Source organism: Camellia sinensis, chromosome 6 (assembly GCF_055761805.1).
Source record: "Camellia sinensis isolate YWXY chromosome 6, ASM5576180v1, whole genome shotgun sequence".
Classification (NCBI taxonomy): Eukaryota; Viridiplantae; Streptophyta; class Magnoliopsida; order Ericales; family Theaceae; genus Camellia; species Camellia sinensis.
The window spans coordinates 114,858,063-114,878,961 of record NC_138966.1 but is presented as its reverse complement, the minus strand read 5'-3'; the positions used below and the strand labels follow the sequence as shown (position 1 = coordinate 114,878,961).

General features: G+C 35.3%; 1 protein-coding gene across 2 annotated transcripts; it reads left to right on the top strand.

Annotated features, from left to right (window-relative positions):
• The first annotated feature begins 783 nt into the window (after positions 1–783).
• LOC114265460 (alcohol dehydrogenase 1) lies at positions 784–20,225 on the top strand. 2 transcript variants are annotated; one of them, XM_028206283.2, is made up of 10 exons: positions 784–1,141; positions 16,907–17,043; positions 17,814–17,860; positions 17,951–18,276; positions 18,367–18,449; positions 18,551–18,626; positions 18,728–18,789; positions 19,277–19,372; positions 19,480–19,641; positions 19,784–20,225. In XM_028206283.2, the coding sequence occupies exons 4-10, from the start codon at positions 18,066–18,068 to the stop codon at positions 19,898–19,900; spliced, it is 807 nt and encodes a 268-aa protein (XP_028062084.2). In that variant the 5' UTR covers positions 784–1,141; positions 16,907–17,043; positions 17,814–17,860; positions 17,951–18,065; the 3' UTR covers positions 19,901–20,225. The 2 variants fall into 2 exon arrangements, with proteins under 2 accessions (XP_028062084.2, XP_028062085.2); XM_028206284.2 differs by lacking the exon at positions 784–1,141 and adding an exon at positions 15,380–15,812.
• The last annotated feature ends 674 nt before the right edge of the window (positions 20,226–20,899 follow it).

Genomic DNA, 20,899 nt, shown 5'->3' with positions numbered 1-20,899 from the left:
AAGTATAATATTTTCATTTTATAACATTTTATAAATACATATTGTTTACCAATTATAACACTAATTAGCTAAGGCCTCGTTTGGGAACAGGCTAATTTAGTAACTTTTTGATTATTTGGCTAAAATATGAGCTAAAAAAAACTAGTATATTTGGTATGACTTTTTGATTTTTTACGAAAAGATGTGCAAAAAGTAGAGAGAAAAGAAAATATTTGACTTTTTGATATTGATGATTGACTTTTTGACTAATTTAATAATTTTTTGACTTTTTAACTAAAAATGAGAGCTCCCAAACGAGCCCTAAGTAAGAACTCGGTGCAATTAGCTAAGCAAGAATTAAGGAATCCCATGCTATGAATAAACTTTAGAAAAGCAATGGAAAGAAATAAAAAAAAGGAAGGGCAATGTGGTAAATTACAATAAGGGGGCCGCGTGGCAATTAAAAAGGAGTTGTAGTTGGGGAATGGGAAAACGGGAAATGCTAGGTGTTATGAAGAATTTTCATGAAAATTGTCATGAAAACCATCTGCACCGTTAGATCAGGTATGTGTCTCATGATCCAACGGTGCAGATGGTTTTCATGACAGTTTTCATGAAACGTAGCAGAACCCATGGGAAAACACCAGAGAGTAAGAAGAAAACAAGAGGAAGGATTTTTTTTTTAAACTTTTCTAGAGTGGTGCATTGTGTGGTTGAGATTTAATGATAAGTTACATTAATTTTTTAATATTAAATTTCAACCACACAATACACCACTTTAAAAAAAATTTAAAAAAAAACAATATAGAGAATCCTCGGTGAGAAACACAAAGCCAAATGCGACAAATGGCTCTGTCGTCTCTCTCTTTCTTTTCTCGTATTCCTCCTCCCACATTTTATCATCATTATCATTATTATTATTATCGTTGTTCCGGTCTGTCCTCAGCAGCAGCAGTACTGAGTCGGTGGTGGTACGCTCGTCAATTGTCATCCTACCCACCAACACAACCTTTCTCTCCGCAACGTTTTCAAAACAAACAATTCAATCATTCTTATAACTCTCATTACTCATCATACATCTCTACGAAACAAGAACAAGAAGGAGAGAAATCAAGAAAGATGGCAATGTTTCCCTCTACTGGTCAGATCATTCGTTGCAAAGGTACAAATGTTTCTCTCTTTTTGGGCTCTCCGTTTCTCTCTCCATCAACACCACTTTCTTTTTCTTTTTCTTTTTCTTTTTCTTTTTTCAAATTTATCTTTGAATTTAAGATTTGAGAGGTGATATGTGGCATTTGATCTTTTCCATTATATGTATAATCACTATAAAATAAGATTGTAAATTTATAATTAGTTTAAATTAGAAAAGATTATTAACTCACCGTTTGATGGTATAATGAAATCTCTTTATTATAAAAATATAATGGAGGAAATCATAAAGTCTGATTTGTTGAGTGATAGAAAAAACAAAAGCAAAATTTCAAAAATTAAAAATAAAAGAGATTGATCAAAGTTATTTATTTGAATGTGATTTATTAGAACTCTGACTCGAAAAAAATTTGTTTGAAATCAATTTAAAAAATTTAATGAATGAAGGCCAAATAAAATTTGAATTTCATTAAAACTTTCAAATCAAGCTGATGTAGTTAGTCATTAAGTCATTTAACTTTTTGCCTAAGAGCATATCCAAGAGAGGAGGCAAAAGAACATCCAAGACATTTTTGTTAGTGCCATTGGTTTTCTTTTCGCTAAGATCATTTCTAATATTTCATCAAATTCATTATCAAATTTAAATTTGATGAAAAAAAATTATTTTTTCTTCTCCAACAGTTTATTAAATCCGTTATCAAATTTAAGATTTCACTTTTCCTTATCAAACTGAGGACCAATGTGTATTTCATGAAATCACTATTCATTGATGTTAGTTTTTCACTACCGAATGTCCTTCAAATGTCCCTCGTATGACTACCTCAAGGCACATTTGTAAAAAAATTACACTGGCCGGTCGACTGGTTGGTCGTCTGCGCCGGTCAACCGATGGTTTGATGAAGCCACAAAATTCTCTGTTTGAGCACTTAATATCAAAAAGAGGCTTTATTCAAATTTTTACTCAAATTTGGTGTAAGAGGGCTCGTAAGAGGCAAAGTGTCTGATTTTGGTTCTCCACATCTAGCTATTCTTCATTGAGAGGCGAAAGAACTTCCCTCTGAAATTGCTCTCTCCATCTGTTTGCTCCCCCTATCATTTGAAAGTATTTTTTATAAAAATAATTTAATATATTTTTAAAAAATGATTTAATTATATATTTTAAAAATATATATTTATAAATGCCACGTCAACAAATACAACATGTCATAAAAAGAATATTTATTCATTTATCTATATTTATAATATTTTCTTTTAAAAATTAGTTAAATTAGTTTGATTGATTAACTAAAATAAAGAGTATCTTTAGAATGCATAGTAGCTGAACTATTTTTTTGAACTAGGTACTAGCTACACTAGTTAAGCAAAATAAATAAGGTACTTTTCTATATACTTGTCACGACCCCATTCCGTCCTTAGTAGAATGGTGCCGTGATGGTCAGTAATCCGAGATTACCAAAGGCCAACTTACAAAAATTCACACACAATCAGAGTATACATATGGGGCTTACATGTACGGAAGCAAATTTAAATCTAAATAATTCATAAGAGCTGTGCATAGATCAAATGAAATGACATACATCTTAACATGGTTTTACAACTTGAATACAAATAAAATATTGTACATGTTACATCTTGATCAAAAGGCTTCTCCAGCCGAAATAAACAAAAAGAAATGAGTTACAAACTAAGAAGCATAATCTTCAAGATGATGCAAAACATGAATCAAAACATCTTGCACATAGCATCTTAGGCGTCACGACCTTCTTGCTCGTCACCTACATATATATAAAGAGGAGGGTGAGCTTGGATACTTAGTGAATGATATTAGTAATAAAGGTTTGAATGAATGATATCCGAGATCTTTATCAAAACAATACATATCATAGCTTGTAACAAAACATGAGATGAATCAAGTTCATCAATCAAATTCTTTCAAAGCTTCTTGGGATGTTTAATAACATCTACATAATACAAATGATGACATTCCTGACAAAACAAAGGAATAACCGACCCAGAATCGATTAGACAAACCCATCCGTACAAAACCGTCGGTGGTACCATCCGTATATGACCGTCGATGGCAGAAATATCTCAAACAAAGGTGCTACTTAAGCTTAACATCCCCTAGCACGAAATGACCTTTCAAGAATGTCATCAAAACAAACATAATACTTAGTACAAAAACTAGTGGATAATCATTCATGCTTGATCAAATACTTTTCCAAAACAAAGCAAAGCAAAGCTTTATCAAAACATTATAACATAGCTTGATTAAAAATACCACTCACATAGCTCTTCGGATGTAGGAATTAAGGCAAGGATCCAAGACCTACAAATACATAATAAAAGTCCACTGAATGACTTCAAGAAGACAAGAAGGAATGCTCAAAGATGGTTATAAAATGCACTTTCAAAACAAGTTTTACATAAGGGTAAAGATCCCGGCATTTCTTTCCAAAACCAAGTCAAGACAAAGCAAAACATGTGCTGGGAGTTAAAACACTGTTTTTCTTCTAGGGAAAACATGTTGGGAGTCAAAACACTGCTTTTCTTCTAGGAAAAACATTCTGGGTACCAACCAGGTCTTGGAATGGATGCACAGAGATGATCTAGGCAAAAGTGGCTTAGTTGGGTGAACTCAGGGGGTCTTGGCCGAGGTCCCACACCTCTTGGTCGAGGTGTGCAGCTGCCTGCCGAGATGTTACAAGGTGCCGACAAGGGTGTGTGGTGGTCGGCCTAGGTGTGTGGTGGTCGGCCTAGGTGTGCGGTGGTCGGCCTAGGTGTGCATGCAAGATAGGCTAAGGTGCAAGTGATCATGCAAGGTAGGCCAAGGTGAGATACGATGCTTGGCCTAGGTGTGAGATCTAAGCAAGAGTGGGTCTCAGTGACCACACTTAGGCAAACGAAGTCTGGAAATCTGGGTTTCCTCTTGAAGAACATGAAGAACATGAATGCTAAAATCATAACTTCTATTCCAAAATCTAAGATTTCATGAGATGAGTTCAAAAACATGGACCTGGGTACCCGTACTTGGAGATTTCATGAAAACAAACACGAAAACATGGATCTTGATACAAACTTTCGGATCAAAACATGATTTTTCTTCAAGAACACATGTACATCACTTTCTCTTTCTAAAACAAACTTTAAATCGATGCATGGCTCATAAATCATGCTAGATCATGCAATGTGATCAGATTAACATAAAGAATAATAAGAGTAGATCAAGAATCTAACCTCAAAACACGGATCTTACGGTTCAAGGTGTGAAGATCAAGCTTGGAATCTAGCTCTCTCACTCTAAGAACTTCTTTCTTTTTGCTAGAGCTTCTCTCTCTTCTAGGGCAAAGATATAGCAAATGATATGTTTTCTCTACTGCTAGCTGACTTAACCCTCTGTTGGGACACGTGGCAACGTCTAGTTGGATCTCCTCAAAAAGGTGCCAAAATGACAAGACAAGAGTATGACAAAGTGTGTATAACAAGTAAGGTGGCATGGGCACTCTGACAATGCAATGATCTCGGATCAAGACATAGGCTTCGGCAAGTAAGGTCTCAATAATCTCGGCTAGAAAGGATAACACTTGACCTAGCTGTGCCACATCTCGGTGTAGGTCATACCAGTCTAGGAACAAGATCACTAGGTGCAAGGATCAAAGATCTAGGACGCCTAGATGATAGCATCTCGGCCTAGATGATACACATCTTGGCTTAGGTAATGCACACCTCGGGCTAGATGATGACATCTCAGCCAATATGCCTAGGTGATGGTGGAGGTCAACCAAAGTGGTTCCAGGATGGTCCTAGGTATGAGCGGTTCAAAGATGTGACCTAGGCTTGAGACAGCAAGGATAGATGACCTAGGCTTCAGATGACCTAGGCTTAACATCACCTAGGCTTGACATGGCCTAGGCTTTAGATGACCTAGGCTTGGCATGAGCTAGGTTTAAGATAGCAAGCAAGGAACAAAGCATGCATATAACACTTAGGCAAAACACATAAGCACCAAACGAGACAGGGACCTTTACTTAGGCAAAATAAGTCAAAGTCTATAAATGCAAGCTTAACAAGACAAAATCATGCAAATGCACATGAACGTGGCTAAGACAAGAATGAGGGTTATTACAATACTTTTGCAAGGCATTTTATCTCTTACCCTTGGAGTTGCACTAATCCTTGTTAAAGGCCTTAGTTGTCGTTTGGCTATGGCTTTTTTAGTTAACTTTTTTGAGTTAAGACTTTTTTAGCTTGAAAATAAAAAGTTCGTTTGGGTTGACTTTAAGTTTTTTGATTTTTGTGGGAAAAAAAATGATTATAGTTTGAATATGATTTTTTGTCTTATTTAGCTTATTTTGTCTTTTATGCTTTTTTAGTCCCAACCATTATTGCCAAATGAAACCTTAAAATAATAATGTCTTTTGTATACCAATAGGCTATGTTTGATTCACAAGACTAATAGTGAAGGTATTAATAATCCCATCAAATTAGTGTGGTATTCACTATCCAATTAGATTAATAGGATAAATTATCCCATTGTCCATTGTTTGATTTGCGTTGGATTAGTAGGTAAAAGAGTCATTTTATTTTATTTCCCAATTTAGGATATATAATCTCACTCCTACCCCATTACTAATAATTCTACAAATTTGTTGGATTAATAATCCTGAAACAAAATTTCAAAACAAACACAGGATTATTGGGTCCACAAATTAATAATCACAATCTCATACTCTAATCCTGTCAATCAAACATACTCATAGGGTACACTAATCACAAATATATATATGCCGCTAATATTTCTCAAACACCCAATAATATAACTCATATTCCACTATCTTCCAACAAATGTGAAAGGTATCATATGGATGTACTCTATCTACGTACAAAAATCATTCCTTATATAAAATACTATACTTAAGGCCTCACAGAATCTTGAACAGTTATTGAAATCAAATAGTGTTATTCATTTAGAGGGTGTTTGAGATGATCAAACAAGTATATTTTTTGACATTTGATAAAAATATATATTAAAAAAAAATAGAGAGGTGATATGAGTCAAAAATAAATAAATAAAGAGACAAAAAAAAAAATACAAGGATGCGAAAAAATGCCTTAGGCTTATTTTGGAAAGTGTGTTAAAAGTCACTTCCTAACTTTTAACCCACTTCCCTCTCCTACAAAAAAACTAAAAAAAAAGTCTAAAAATAACTTTTAACCATCTTCCAAAAACACCCCTTAATCTCATATTATAAAAACTATAGAAAAACAATAACAGAAGTAAAAAGTGAGGATAGCCCCGTTTGGTAGAGTTGTGGAAAAGTGATTATAGATTATAACTTAACAGATTATAACTTATAGTTGTGAGTATAAGCTGGTAACCTGTTTGGTGTAACTGTGTGATTAAAGATTTAAGCAGCCAAGTAGTATTTGGTAAATAAGCTGTAAAATAACTTTTTGCTGTGTAATTGTCCCTTTTGCCCTTATGAACAGAAAATTTTTAATTTTTTCATTTTCTTCTCTTTAAATTGTGAAAAAAGTTATTTCATTAATGGAAGTTGATTAATTAGTTCCTAATTTGGTACATTTCATGACCTCAAATTTATTTTCTTACTTTTTTTTTATTTTTTAAATGTTTTTTGTAATAATATTGAGTTGAAAAGGAACCAAAAAAATGTTATTACAATAAAAATACAACAAATTACTATTAAAGCAATAAAAATAAAACTTCATACATATTTATAGATCTCCTAATTTCGTCGTCAAATTGACATACAAATATTATGTCTTCTCACTTCCATCTCGTTGTCATCACAGTCAACATCATTTCCATGGCGTGCTTGTTGAGACGAAGATCCTTCCTATTCATTAGGCACATAATCCGCGAATCTATCATAAGAGTCAAATGCAATATCGCGGAACTCACTTCGTCGGATGAAATTATGAATTGCCATTGTTGCACAAATAAGTTTGACTTGGGTCGCCCAACTGTAGTTTGGTGGGATATCCTTTATCATCGGCCATCTTGCTTTTCAATCCCCAAATGTTCTTTCTATTACACTTCTAAGTGATGAATGTGCTTGGTTGAATTTTTCTTGTGCATTTTGAGGGGGTTGACCATGTTCAAATTGAGCTAGACGATATCTCTCTCCTTTGTAAGGTGCAAGATATTAAAAATAATAAGAATAACAACTTGTGTCAATGGGGTTTTCAGTGAACAGCTATGAAATTTCTCATTTTTCGCTTCTTAAAGGTCAGTCATCATGCCCCAAACTAGAGACAAAGTAACACAAGTATCAAGCTTGAATGACTAACATTATCTCAGAAGTGGGACTAGAAGTTTTTTATTGTTTTCATTGTTTTCATAATTAGATTGTTTTCATTATTTTTCATGAATCGAAACTGCAGTTTTGAAATTGTTTTCAAAACTGCAGTTTCATTGTTTTCATTATTTTTCATAAATCAAAACTGCAGTTTCATTGTTTTCATTGTTTTCATAATTAGGTAAAATTTAAAATATTTTCTTTTATGAAAAATAATTTATAACCTAATTTAAGAATAAAAATCAATCAGAATAATGTTAAACTAATAGTAATGTTAAAATTATAAGTTACACTAATAATATTTTAGTTTAAAATAACCCCTGCAGTTTAACAGCTTTAGGTAGAAACAAAAGTTTGGAATAAAAATGTGAACCCATAAATTTGTTTTCATTGTTTTCATTCCATATTCATCCATAAATCAAAACTGCAGTTTCATTGTTTTCATTAAATTAGTTATGCATTCCATATTCATCCAATATTCCCCTGCAGTTCAATTGTTTTCATCCAAAAGGATCATACTGTCCAATTAACTAAAAGCCCTCTAAATTTGTTTTCATTGTTTTCATTTTTCTTTGATTAATGTATGATATTACAATCAAAACTAGCCAATTAAGCAACAAAAAAGGACCAAAAACATTTTTAAAAATGTGAACCTACAAACCATTTCTAAAAAAAAAAACTCTAATAAATATGTTAAGGCCCCCCAACCATTTCTATTTTGTAGAGGAAGTGGTTACTTGTGGTTATTCATATTTTAGATGATTTTTCATACACTGTTATAAAAAATGATAATTTCAGGCTTTGATAATTTGCCCTACAAATCTGCCCCTTTATTTTTTTGCCCTAAAGCCAAGTTAACAGGCTAAATGTGATACGTCACGGGTAGCATTTTAGCAAATTTTTGAGTGTTTTGTATTATTTGTTTTTGAGAGTGTAAACACAGATTTTGGGAACTGAACTGCAGACTTTGAACCACAAACCAAAATCGATGAGAGAGAGCGAGAGAGCAACCAGAACCACAAACAAACACAAATCTTCATGGGTTTGAACACATAGCAACAAAAAACCAAAAAAATCCTAAATCGATGTATATATCTAATATATGTATATCTATATATAACAAAACATAGGGTTTAAGGTTTCAAATCTTACTTTTTGGTGGAGATCAACGGAAAATATGGACGATCGCCGACGATTTTGATGTGTGGAGCAGTCGGCAGCGAGAAGAGAGGAGAAGAGGAGCAGCGCCGTTTGAGAGGAGAGGAGAAGGGGAGAGTTAGGTCTGAGATGAAGAGGTATGCTTATTTAGTGGCATTTTCGTTATTCCTTAAGTTTTGAAGGGGCATTTAAGGCATTTTGCCCCTCACAAAACAGCTGCGCTCATAAGCTCTATTTTTAAGCACCTGCGAAGCAACTTTGAATTTAAGTTGAAATTTGGCTTAAATTAAGCCATAATCTATCTTCATAAGTTGTACCAAACACACCAATCTAACTTAAGCCAAAAGCTGTTTTAAGTTGAAAATAAGTTTTACCAAACGCCACCAATGTGGTAATTTAGAGGAGTTATGTTAAAGATCTTAAATAATTTATCAAATTTTTTACTAAATTTTTTTTATATATGTGTGAAATATATACAAATGTAAATTTGTGTGAGTTCCATGTAAAAATTTAATAAAAAAGATAATAAATTATTTAAAATTAAGAGCATTTAGTAATTTAGAGTAAGCACGCGTGGCAAGTAATAATAATAAGAGCATTGATAGAAATCTCTTCCAATCACCACCCTACACATACGTGGCGGGTGCTGATTGAAGGAGAAGAAAGAGAAAAAAATAGAAAAAAAAAAAATTGGCCAATAAAAAAGAAAGGGAATCAAAAGGGATAGGAGAGAAAGGAGGTCTCAAATATTTTTGTAATAATAAAATATATAATTGGGGAAACGGGAGCGCCGTTGGAATGAAAGATGGCAGCCTGCAGGCAGGAAAGCAAAAAACGAAAGACATTCTCCATCTCGTGTCTCTCTCACATAGTTAACAATATAATTTATATTTCATTATTTTTTTAATCATAAAAAGTATCATATAAATTACATCATTTTATTATTATTTTATATCATTTTATAAAAAATTAAAAAATATATTTACCCAAATCATTCCAAACACAATGAAGGCCTCACAAAATGTTACTGAAATCAAGTGTTATTTATTTAGGCCTTATTTGTCGTAATTTAAAAAAAAATAAAAAATTAAAAAGTTATTATCTTATTTAAGTCATATTATCTTATTTAAATCATATCACTTCAAACACAACTCATATTTTATAAAATGTCAAAAAGTACACTTATTTAGATCATCCTAATTGTTAGAATAGCTTTAGGCTTTATTATTATTAATTGTATAGCTTTATGTTAGACTAGACTAGCTTTAGCTTTATATTATTAAATTGTATAGCTTTACCTTTTACTTTCGGTGGTAATGGTGGTATCCAATGCCCATTTTCTCTCTATAAAGAGAGACTTCATTCTCTTTGTAAATTAATCAATATACAATCAATATACAAACATTTCAGAGTCTCTCTCTCGCTCTATAGCTTCTCTCACTCTCTCAAACTAATCTTTCATGGTATCAGAGCCCAGTGTTACATTTCTGGCAATTTTCGATTTTGGTGTTTAGTCCCGTACACAGTGGCATACATCAAATCGCTCGGAATTTTCTCACGATTCCAACGGCACCTAGCCCGTTCTCAGAACACCCTCCACGCGCCCACACGCGCCGCCTTTACCTTCTGCGCGTCACCAGCTCCGCCACCACTCTCACACGCGCCCGCACGCGCCATCTGTTGCCACTCACCTCCGCCACGCGCCTCCACGCGCCCACACAACTGCGGCTGACGTCAGCCCTGCCACTCCCGTACGCCGCGTCTGCTATTGTGCGCCTTTCGTGCGCCGCTTCACTACATTGCACCCGCGTGTGCCAAAACGGCTATTGTGCGCCGCGCCTGCGCCTGTTCGCTATCGTGCGCCGCCGCCTTTCTGCTAACGTGCTCCTCCCTGCACTCTGCTAACGTGCGCCGCTGACATCATCGCTGACATCATCTCTGTCCAGCAGCCTTTTCTGGCTATTTTCGACCTTCCGGACTCACTGGTACACTCTGTTTTACCAAATTTTGCTCCTACAGGTCTCTTCCTGTTGCTTTAATCCTACTTAACTAGTATTATGGATCGTCTTGACACCTCTCATCCCATTTCCGTTATTCTGAATGGTTCAAACTATGTTCTGTGGGCCCAAGCCATGTCTTCCTTTCTTAAAGGCAAGAAGCTCTGGCGAATTGTCACCGGGGATGTGACTAAACCAGTCAAAGACAGTGCCACTACTGAAACTCCTGTTCATACTGCTACATATGAAGACCGACTTGAGGAATGGGACAGTAAGAATTACCAAATCATTACCTGGTTTCGTAATACCTCTGTTACCTCTATCAGTCTTCAATTTGGCCGGTTTCAGCTTGACTCTGTAACTACTCCTGCGAAAGACATCTGGGATTTTTTGAAAGAACGATACCAGACTACTGGTCTTGCCCATCAATATCAACTTCAGAACCAACTTCACCGCATGCGCCAAGAATCCACTCAGTCCATTAATGACTTCCTTTCTCAAATATACTCTGTTTGGGATCAGCTTGCTCTTTCAGAACCAACCTGGCATGACCCCGAAGATGCAGTTTTATTTACTAACCATCGCAACTAGCAAAGGTTGGTGCAATTTCTCATGGCTCTTACCCCCTCTTTTGAGCCCGTACGTGCCTCTCTACTTCATCGCCATCCCTTGCCCACTCTTGAACAAGCCATTTCTGAGTTGCTATCAGAGGAGACTCGTCTAGGTACTCTTCAAACTCATCATGTGGACTCTGTTCTTGCCACTCCTCCGTCCCGGCCATCATTTACCCAGCGGACAACTGCTTGCCTCTATTGTCAGAATCGGGGCCTTCCTTCAACCCATCTCCTGGTCAATTGCCCCGTCAGATCCTGCCGCTACTGCAACAAACTTGGTCCTGGTCATCTGCAACAGGATTGTTTTCGCAATCCATCCCGCTCATCCTCCAATAGCCACTCCTCTCGCGGTGGCTCTTCCCGGGGAAGTTTTCATCGTTCCGGCAACCAGTCTCATCACACTGCTACTTCTACTTCCGGGAATCAGTCTTATCACACTGCTGCTGCTGCTTCCGGGAATCAGTCTCATCACACTGACACTGCCCCCTCTGCAGGGTTCTCTGAGTCACCTGCTCCATCTACCCCTCACTTTTCTCCAACGGATGTAGAGGCCATGCTCAAACAACTTCTCTCCTCATCTGGTACACCTCCTCCTACTGCTTTGTCTGTAATCCCAGGTAACTCTTCTTGGTATTTTGACTCTGCCTGTTGTAATCATATGACCTCCAGTTCTACTATCTTTTCTTCCTTATCTTCATCTCCTCATATTCCCTCAATACATACTGCTGATGGTTCCCTCATGTCTGTTCGTCATGTTGGTACTGTTTCCACCTCTTCTTTATCTCTACCTCACGTTTATCATATCCCTGCTCTTACCTTAAACCTTATTTCCATTGGTCAATTATGTGAACTTGGTCTAACTGTCACCTTTTCTGCTACTGATTGTTTGGTACAGGACCCTCAGACAGGGCAGACTATTGGGATCGGTCGTAAGCGTGGACGTCTCTATGAACTCATTCACCTTCATGTTCCTGCCTCTCCTCAGATTGCTGCTCCTACATCTACTTCCTTATTATCTCCCTTTCATCTTTGGCATTGTCGCTTAGGGCATATTTCTGTTACTCGTTTAAGGTCTTTGGTTTCTAGTGGACAGTTGGGTCATGTAATTCCTGATAATTTCGATTGTATACCCTGTCAACTTGCCAAACAACCTGCTTTATCATTTAATAAGAGTACTTCTGTTTCTCTTGCCCCTTTTGATCTTATACATTCGGATATTTGGGGGCCCTCCCCTACTACTACTATGGGGGGATCCCGCTATTTTGTTGTTTTTATTGATGATTTTTCCCAGTTTACTTGGCTTTTTCTCATGAAAAATAGGTCTGAACTTAAACACATTTATTATCGATTTGCACAAATGGTTCACACCCAATTCTCCAAAACCATCAAAATTTTTCGCTCTGACAATGCTATGGAATATCGGGATTCAGATTTCCTTTCCTTTCTTCAGCATCATGGTACACTGCCTCATCGTTCCTGTGCTGGCACGTCCCAGCAAAATGGTCGCGCTGAACGGAAACATAGGCATATTCTTGACACTACTCGCGCTCTCCTTCTCTCTTCTTCCTGTCCTGAAAACTTTTGGGGAGAAGCTGCCCTCACTGCTGTTTACACTATCAACTGTGCTCCTACCCTTGTCATCCATAATCAAACTCCCTTTGAACGTCTGCATGGCACTCCTCCTCCTTACGCCAATCTCCAGGTTTTTGGCTCTGCTTGTTTTGTTCTACTTCAATCCCATGAACACACCAAGCTTGAACCTCGCTCTCGTCTTTGTTGCTTTCTTGGGTATGGCATTGAACATAAAGGCTTTCGCTGTTGGGATCCTCTCTCTAAACGTCTTCGTATCTCCCGCCATGTCGTTTTCTGGGAACACCAAATGTTTTCCTCGCTATCCTCCTTTCACTTACCCGGCCTTTCCACTACTGCACTGTTTACTAATCCTTCCATCGATCTTTTCTCTACTGATTTTGATACAGGTTCCTCCTCCATCGAGACGCCCTTGCTCACCCCTGATCCTGTCCAGCCTGCTCTACCTGAAGGTCTACCTCTTGTTGCCACACCTCCTTCTCCACCGACTCTTCCTCCTACCGATCCTCCTACGGGTCGACCCCGCCCGGTAACTCAACCTCCTATCCATCTTCGTGATTATATTGTTGGATCTGCTGCCTTCTCTACTTATGAACCTACCTCCTATCGTGAGGCTTGTACTAATCCTCTTTGGCAGCAAGCTATGACTGATGAACTCCATGCCTTGGACAAAGCTCATACTTGGGATCTTGTTGATCTTCCTCCTGGCAAGACTGCGATTGGCTGCAAATGGGTTTACAAAATCAAAACACATTCTGATGGCTCTATTGAACGCTACAAAGCTCGTCTTGTTGCCAAGGGTTTCAACCAAGAATATAGCATTGATTATGAGGAGACATTCTCTCCTGTTGCTCGGCTTACCTCTGTTCGCAGTTTACTTGCTGTTGCTACTGCTCGCCACTGGGGGCTCTTTCAGATGGATGTCAAAAAAAATTGGCCAATAAAAAAGAAAGGGAATCAAAAGGGATAGGAGAGAAAGGAGGTCTCAAATATTTTTGTAATAATAAAATATATATTTGGGGAAACGGGAGCGCCGTTGGAATGAAAGATGGCAGCCTGCAGGCAGGAAAGCAAAAAACGAAAGACATTCTCCATCTCGTGTCTCTCTCACATAGTTAACAATATAATTTATATTTCATTATTTTTTTAATCATAAAAAGTATCATATAAATTACATCATTTTATTATTATTTTATATCATTTTATAAAAAATTAAAAAATATATTTACCCAAATCATTCCAAACACAATGAAGGCCTCACAAAATGTTACTGAAATCAAGTGTTATTTATTTAGGCCTTATTTGTCGTAATTTAAAAAAAAATAAAAAATTAAAAAGTTATTATCTTATTTAAGTCATATTATCTTATTTAAATCATATCACTTCAAACACAACTCATATTTTATAAAATGTCAAAAAGTACATTTATTTAGATCATCCTAATTAAGCCACCCCTAATCTCATACTAAGGCCTTATTTGGGAAAGATTTTTTTTGTCTTTGTGACTAAAATTTACAAAAAGATAAAATAAATTAAAATAGTTAATAAGACAAAATGTCCAATTAAACTCATAATCATTTTACTTTTTCTCACAAACATCATATCAAACTATAAAAAAAATCTAATTATCTTTCTAAATATAAAAATTTTAACCTACTAAAACAACTAAAAATTAAAATAGTCTATTAGATCACTTTGTTTGGTTTCACTTTTCTAAAAACACTTTTCAAAAAATTTTACTTTTTTATTTTTCGTGTTTTTTTGTTTTTACTGAATTTTTAAAAATATTTGAAGGAATTTTTAAAATTTTTAGACATACCTAACTTAGATGTATCTAAAAAGTAAAAAAATTATGAAAAAAACTTTTAAAAATTCACTAAATATCAAAAATACAAAAAAATACGAGAATTCAGTATTTTTTTTATTTTTATGTATTTATTAATTTTTTAAAATATTTTTTCACAATTTTTTTACTTTTTAGAGTGCATCTAAAAAAGTAAAAAAAAAATGTTTAAAATTTAAAAAATATTCACTAAAAACAAAAAACAAAAAACACGAAAATCAAAAAGCTTAATTTTCAAAAAATTTAATTCAAAAAACTCAAACCAAACACACTGAACTTCCCAAACGCTCACTAGGAGCTGTTTGGGATGTTCTAAATAAGTACATTTTTTGACTTTTTATAAAATATGAGTTAAGTATGAATTATATTTGAAGTGATGTGATAGAAAGGTGATATAACTTAAATAAGATGATGTGATTTAAATAAAATAATAATTTTTTAACTTTTTTAAGTAAGGACAAATCAGACATAAATCAATAAAAGAAGTAAAAGGTGAGGACAATGTGGAAATTTAGAGGTTGTTTGGGATGACCTAAATAAGTGTACTTTTTGTCATTTTACGAAAAGATATACAAAAAAATAACAAAGTAATGTGATAAAAAAAATATAAAAAGATAAAAAGATGAATTATTTTGATCTTCTCAAACTTGGCGTTATAGCGAGGACAATGTGGTAATTCAGAGTAAGGACGCGTGGCAAATAATAATAAAAAAAAATATAATAAAAAAAGAAAGGGGGAAAGAGGAGCGCCGTTGGAATGAAATTATAAAGACAGCAGAGAAGGCAGGCAGGCAGGAAGCAGAAAAGAAAGATAAATGGCTCTCTCCATCTCCTGTCTCTCTCTCCAATCTCCTCCTCTTCCTACGTATCATCACGATTATTGTGCCGGTAGTTGGTCAACAGTACTCACTCGCTGCGTTCATCAATTCTCTAGTACAAGTACTATATTTACCACCTCACCATCACAACAACCTTTTTCTTCACAACCTCATTTTCAAATTCACAACAAAAAAACAATTCTATCCCAACAAAAAATCTCATTACTCATCATCATACATCTCTGCCAACCAACATCAACAACCACCACAACAACAACAACAACAACAACAATCAACAAAGATGTCAATGTTTCCCTTTACTGGTCAGACCATTCGTTGCAAAGGTTACAAAACTTTACTCTCATCTGATCTTCTGTTTTGGGGTTATTTTTTATTTTATTTTTAATTTTATTGGGTTTGGATTAAAGATTTGAGAGGTGATTTATGGAGTGATAGAAAAAGCAAAACCGAAAAGTAAGAATTAAATGTATTTTCAAAAATTAAAAATAAAAGAGATTGATCAGACTTATTATTCTGAATGTCATTTAGGTTTACATTTTGAATCATTATAGGTATAATATAAACACTGTTCAATCACACAAAAAAAAAAAAAATAATCTATGATCATATACATCAAAGTTGTGACATCCACTATTAAACACTGTTTTCACTCAGTTGCTCCATTTATATTTCTTTTATTGTCTTGTTTTTTATAGTTTCCTTTTACAATTAATTTTCACATCAGCTGAATTTAGAGGGGTTTATTTATTTATTTTCTTGATATGTTGTTTCATTTAATGTGTTTTTTTAAATCTACATTTATTTCATAATACTTTCTTGGTTGATAGTCTTACTCTGCGTTTAATTTTCACAAAGGAAATGGAAAAGGGAAAATAAAGGGAATACAAGATATATAAAAAATTAAAAAAAAAAATTGTTATGGAATTGTAAACTTAAATATTTTGTTAGTGGATATGAGTATATTCTGATTCGGATTCCTATCTTCAACTACAATAGAATTGGGTAGAAAAATAAATATGAAGCATGTTCTGTTCTTTATTCGGTTGTCTGATGAGAATTTACGCAATGTGATCATACAGTTATTTCACCAATTTTACCTTCTAAACTCACTTTTTATTTATTCTTCTGAAGAATCTATTGTCAAGCATTTTCACTGATCTTGAGTGAAACTGTAACATAACATGTAACAAAAATGTCATGGACTATGAAAATTTATTTAAAATCTTGCCCCAAAAGCGAGTATGTGGTGTGGATTTAAAGTTAATAGAATATGGGTCACACGCAGTGAATGTAGACCATTGATTTCTTTTTTTGGGTGTTTTTTTTTTTTTTTTTTTTGGGTTTATGGTATTACTGAAACTGTAATACATTGATGTTTCCATGGCTGATTGTTGAATATTCGTTGGTTGTGGTGTAGCTGCGGTGGCATAGGAAGCAGGGAAGCCACTAGTGATAGAAGAGGTGGAGGTGGCACCGCCGCAGAAAAAGGAAGTTCGTCTCCAGATCCTCTATACTTCCCTTTGCCACACTGATGTTTACTTCTGGGAAGCCAAGGTATATTGAATAAAGAAAATTTAGTTTCCAATGGAAACATTCATATATGTATAATTCATAGTAACTCTATTTTGTCCATTGCATAAATCACAGCAACAAAATCCTCAAAACTGTAGAACAATTGAATCCCGGAATGTATGATAATACTTGTGATAATCTTGCATATATTGTTTGTTTACGGTTTCATTTTCTATTTTCACTTTTCGAAAAGCACATGAAACTTGTTTGGTAATTGTTTTGTTTCTGAATTCTAAAAACAACACTCTTTTAATAGAAAGTTAGTTTCAGATTTTAGATTACTGTTTTCGCACAAAAATTAAAACAATGTGAAATTGACAATTGTTTTCAAACTTTTTGTTGTTTTGTTTTTGGAAACATGAAACTCTAAAACAAACCACTTTTTTTATAAAAACTATTTTCGCACTTAAAAGAGAAGGCTATATGAAAACGATGGGTACTTTCAATAGAAAAATGAAAATTGAGCTGAAAACAAAATTGCAAAATGCATTGAACTGATGTATTTGTCTTGCTCGATTTTATTTGAATCTTAAAAAAAATTTCTTCCCTAGTTCTCTCCGAGGTTTAGTTTTCATCTGATAGATTCCTTAGGATTGATTGTTGATTGTTCTATAGATCAATCCGTTGTCTCTTAAGACCATTCTGTAAATTAAACCCGGACTCTGAAGCCATCAGTTGTGCTGAAATTTACCAGTAGTAGTTTGGATTTGTTAACAGTTGATTGTGACTGAAACGTATTTTTTATATTGCAGGGACAAACACCCGTGTTTCCTCGCATATTAGCTCATGAAGCTGGAGGGTATGAATAACCATATTAAATTTCAAGGGCTTGGCTTTAGATATGTACTACTTTTGCTAATGACTTTCTTTGTGTTTTCATGGAAATTAGAATTGTGGAAAGTGTAGGCGAGGGAGTGACCGATCTCCAACCAGGAGACCACGTCCTCCCTGTTTTCACTGGGGAGTGCAAAGAGTGCCGCCACTGCAAATCCGAAGAGAGCAACATGTGTGACCTCCTCAGGATAAATACTGATAGAGGGGTCATGCTTAGCGATGGCAAAACAAGGTTCTCCATCAATGGAAAGCCCATCTATCACTTCGTTGGCACTTCCACATTTAGTGAATACACTGTCGTACACTTTGGCTGTGTTGCCAAGATTAACCCCAAAGCTCCGCTTGACAAAGTTTGCGTTCTCAGCTGCGGAATATCCACAGGTACGAAAAAAAAGAACAAAAACTGTGTAACGTGTTTAGTCTATAATATGATGTTATCTCACTGATTCCTTATGCTTTTTGTGTTTGAAGGACTTGGTGCAACTTTAAATGTAGCCAAACCACGAAAAGGTTCAACCGTTGCTATTTTTGGATTGGGAGCTGTAGGCCTAGCTGTAAGTAAATCTTGTTGCTTTCTTGTTTTACTGTTTCTCATTACCCGTAAGATTGAAATCTTATGAATTATCTTTTGCATCATTTTCGGCAAAATTGTCAGGCGGCTGAAGGTGCTCGTATTGCTGGAGCTTCCAGGATCATTGGAATTGATTTGAATGCAAATAGATTCGATGAAGGTAAGTTTTAATGATTAATAATTGCTATTTCTTGTTGGCTTTGCTCCCCATCCTAATTTCTCATCTGATTCTTGATGATGGTCCTAATTTATTTCCCACAGCTAAGAAGTTTGGTGTTACCGAGTTTGTGAACCCAAAAGATTATGACAAGCCAGTTCAACAGGTTAGTTCCAAACCATTTTCATATTTACTGTCACGTTAACCTGTTGTAGAAACAATTAGTTGAGACTAACGAAACTATAGGAAAAAGTCAAAAAGCGTTTGACGCCACTTTGTTGCCATTTTGTAATGGCGCAAAAATGTAAATTGGGCACCAAGTAAATTGACAACCACTCGTTTAGACAAATCGTTTGGACAATTGTCCAAACGTATCCCAAACCCCATATGCGATCGTCAAACCTGTGCGAACTGTCACCAATTGTTTCATTTGGATACGGTTTGGTGACAACATTTGGGATTGGAACCATTTGCAAAAGTGTAATTTCCTAAGGTGCAAGCAAACACGCTTGTTATTGCATATCAAAGCTAACTTTGCATAGGGAAATGACCCTCATTGATGTAGTTGAGTACTTGAAGTGTTGATTTGAGTTTTAAAAAAATCACTTCTTTGAATTATTAGTTAGTTCTGAGATTTAAATTCTGGTTGTCAGGTGATTGCCGACATGACTGATGGAGGAGTGGACCGTAGTGTTGAATGTACTGGAAATGTCAATGCCATGATCTCTGCATTTGAATGTGTTCATGATGTAAGCAATTGTTTTCGAAACCAATCCATTGTGTTCAATCTTAAATGTGTAAAATCAATAACTTAGGACATTAATTTACTATCTGAAATTGGGGTATTCCTTTGCAGGGTTGGGGAGTTGCTGTGCTCGTTGGTGTGCCAAACAAAGATGACTCATTCAAAACTCATCCTATGAATTTGTTGAATGAGAGAACTCTCAAGGGCACCTTCTTCGGGAACTACAAGCCCCGCACTGACCTACCATCTGTCGTGGAAAAATATATGAACAAGGTAATCTTGTCTCTAATCATTAAAACGTCTAAAATTGGGGAATTTAACATGATCCAAAGCCTGGTAGTTTAATTCAATCCTGGACAAATTTATCCATCTGTATAATCAAAGAGTGGTAACTCACCTTGTCTTGATGCTGCAGGAATTGGAACTCCAGAAATTCATTACCCATGAAGTTCCTTTTTCGGAGATCAACAAGGCATTCGAGTACATGCTGCGCGGTGAAGGTATCCGCTGCATCATTCACATGGGAGCTTAGAACATCTGTGAAGTGGGGGTGTGTGCTGCAAGAAACATATTTGTCTTTTCCAAGTTCAATTTTTCCAGTTTGAAGTCAGTTTTGGGGTAGTTGGTGCACACGGAACTACTACTTGGTGAATATCTACTTAAATAAGTTTAAGATGGTCTGGTCTATGTCACTTTGGTTTGTGTCTATGGTTTCTATGTGTATATATATTTTTCATCTTCACTTACTTCAATCTTGCCTTCTTATTTTTATTTTTATGTTATCAAGTCATTGAATGATTTTATTTTTGTTTTTTTCTTTTTCAATCTGATAAAATGTGATGAATGAAGTTTGAGAATTTGAAGTGCATGTTGAATGAGGAGGGTGTCACTGGCCATGACATTGATATTGAAAGACACCCTTTTCAGGAAGTTTCTACTCAAGCATTTTGTAAATTCACGGACTTTGTAATGAGTACATTACGGTTATATTTCTCTGTATAGATGTGATCCACAATGGTAGGCTCCATATATATGGAAGAGAGAGAGGTACGCATTGGAAAGGGGATCAAAAGCAACTGGTCCGGGATAAAATATAGGAAATATATATCGGATACACAAAATACCACTAGAAATGGGTCCTACCATATGGGTGGCTTCAAAATTGGCTGTGGCTTGTGTTATTCATTCTTTGCCACAAAGGGACAAATGTCCAACATGTTAAGTAATGTCGTTTTCCTTTTCCTTTTCTTTTTCCTATTTAAGTGCACTTCAATTAATGTCTCTATAGGCTTTCTCATCTTCACATTGACACTTTCAATCAAAAGTGGATCTCACCCACTGTCACTGTCAGTGCTTTTTTGTTTTTGTTTTTGTTTTTTTTTTTTTTTCAACCTCATTAGAGGTGTGTTTAGAGCCTCTAAATTAGAAGTCTCTAGCATCACTGCACTTTCAATATCAGGATTTGCTAGAATAAGGGGACTTTCAAAATAAATGGTGTATTTGATTCTTCCAGTAAGATAGGATTCAGGAA

Excerpts from the sequence above, each read along its gene's own strand:
- LOC114265460 (XM_028206283.2), top strand. The coding sequence starts at position 18,066 with ATGTGTGACCTCCTCAGGATAAATACTGATAGAGGGGTCATGCTTAGC. Across the intron at positions 18,627-18,727 it reads TGCAAATAGATTCGATGAAG|CTAAGAAGTTTGGTGTTACC; the intron begins GTAAGTTTTAAT and ends TATTTCCCACAG. Across the intron at positions 18,790-19,276 it reads ATGACAAGCCAGTTCAACAG|GTGATTGCCGACATGACTGA; the intron begins GTTAGTTCCAAA and ends TCTGGTTGTCAG.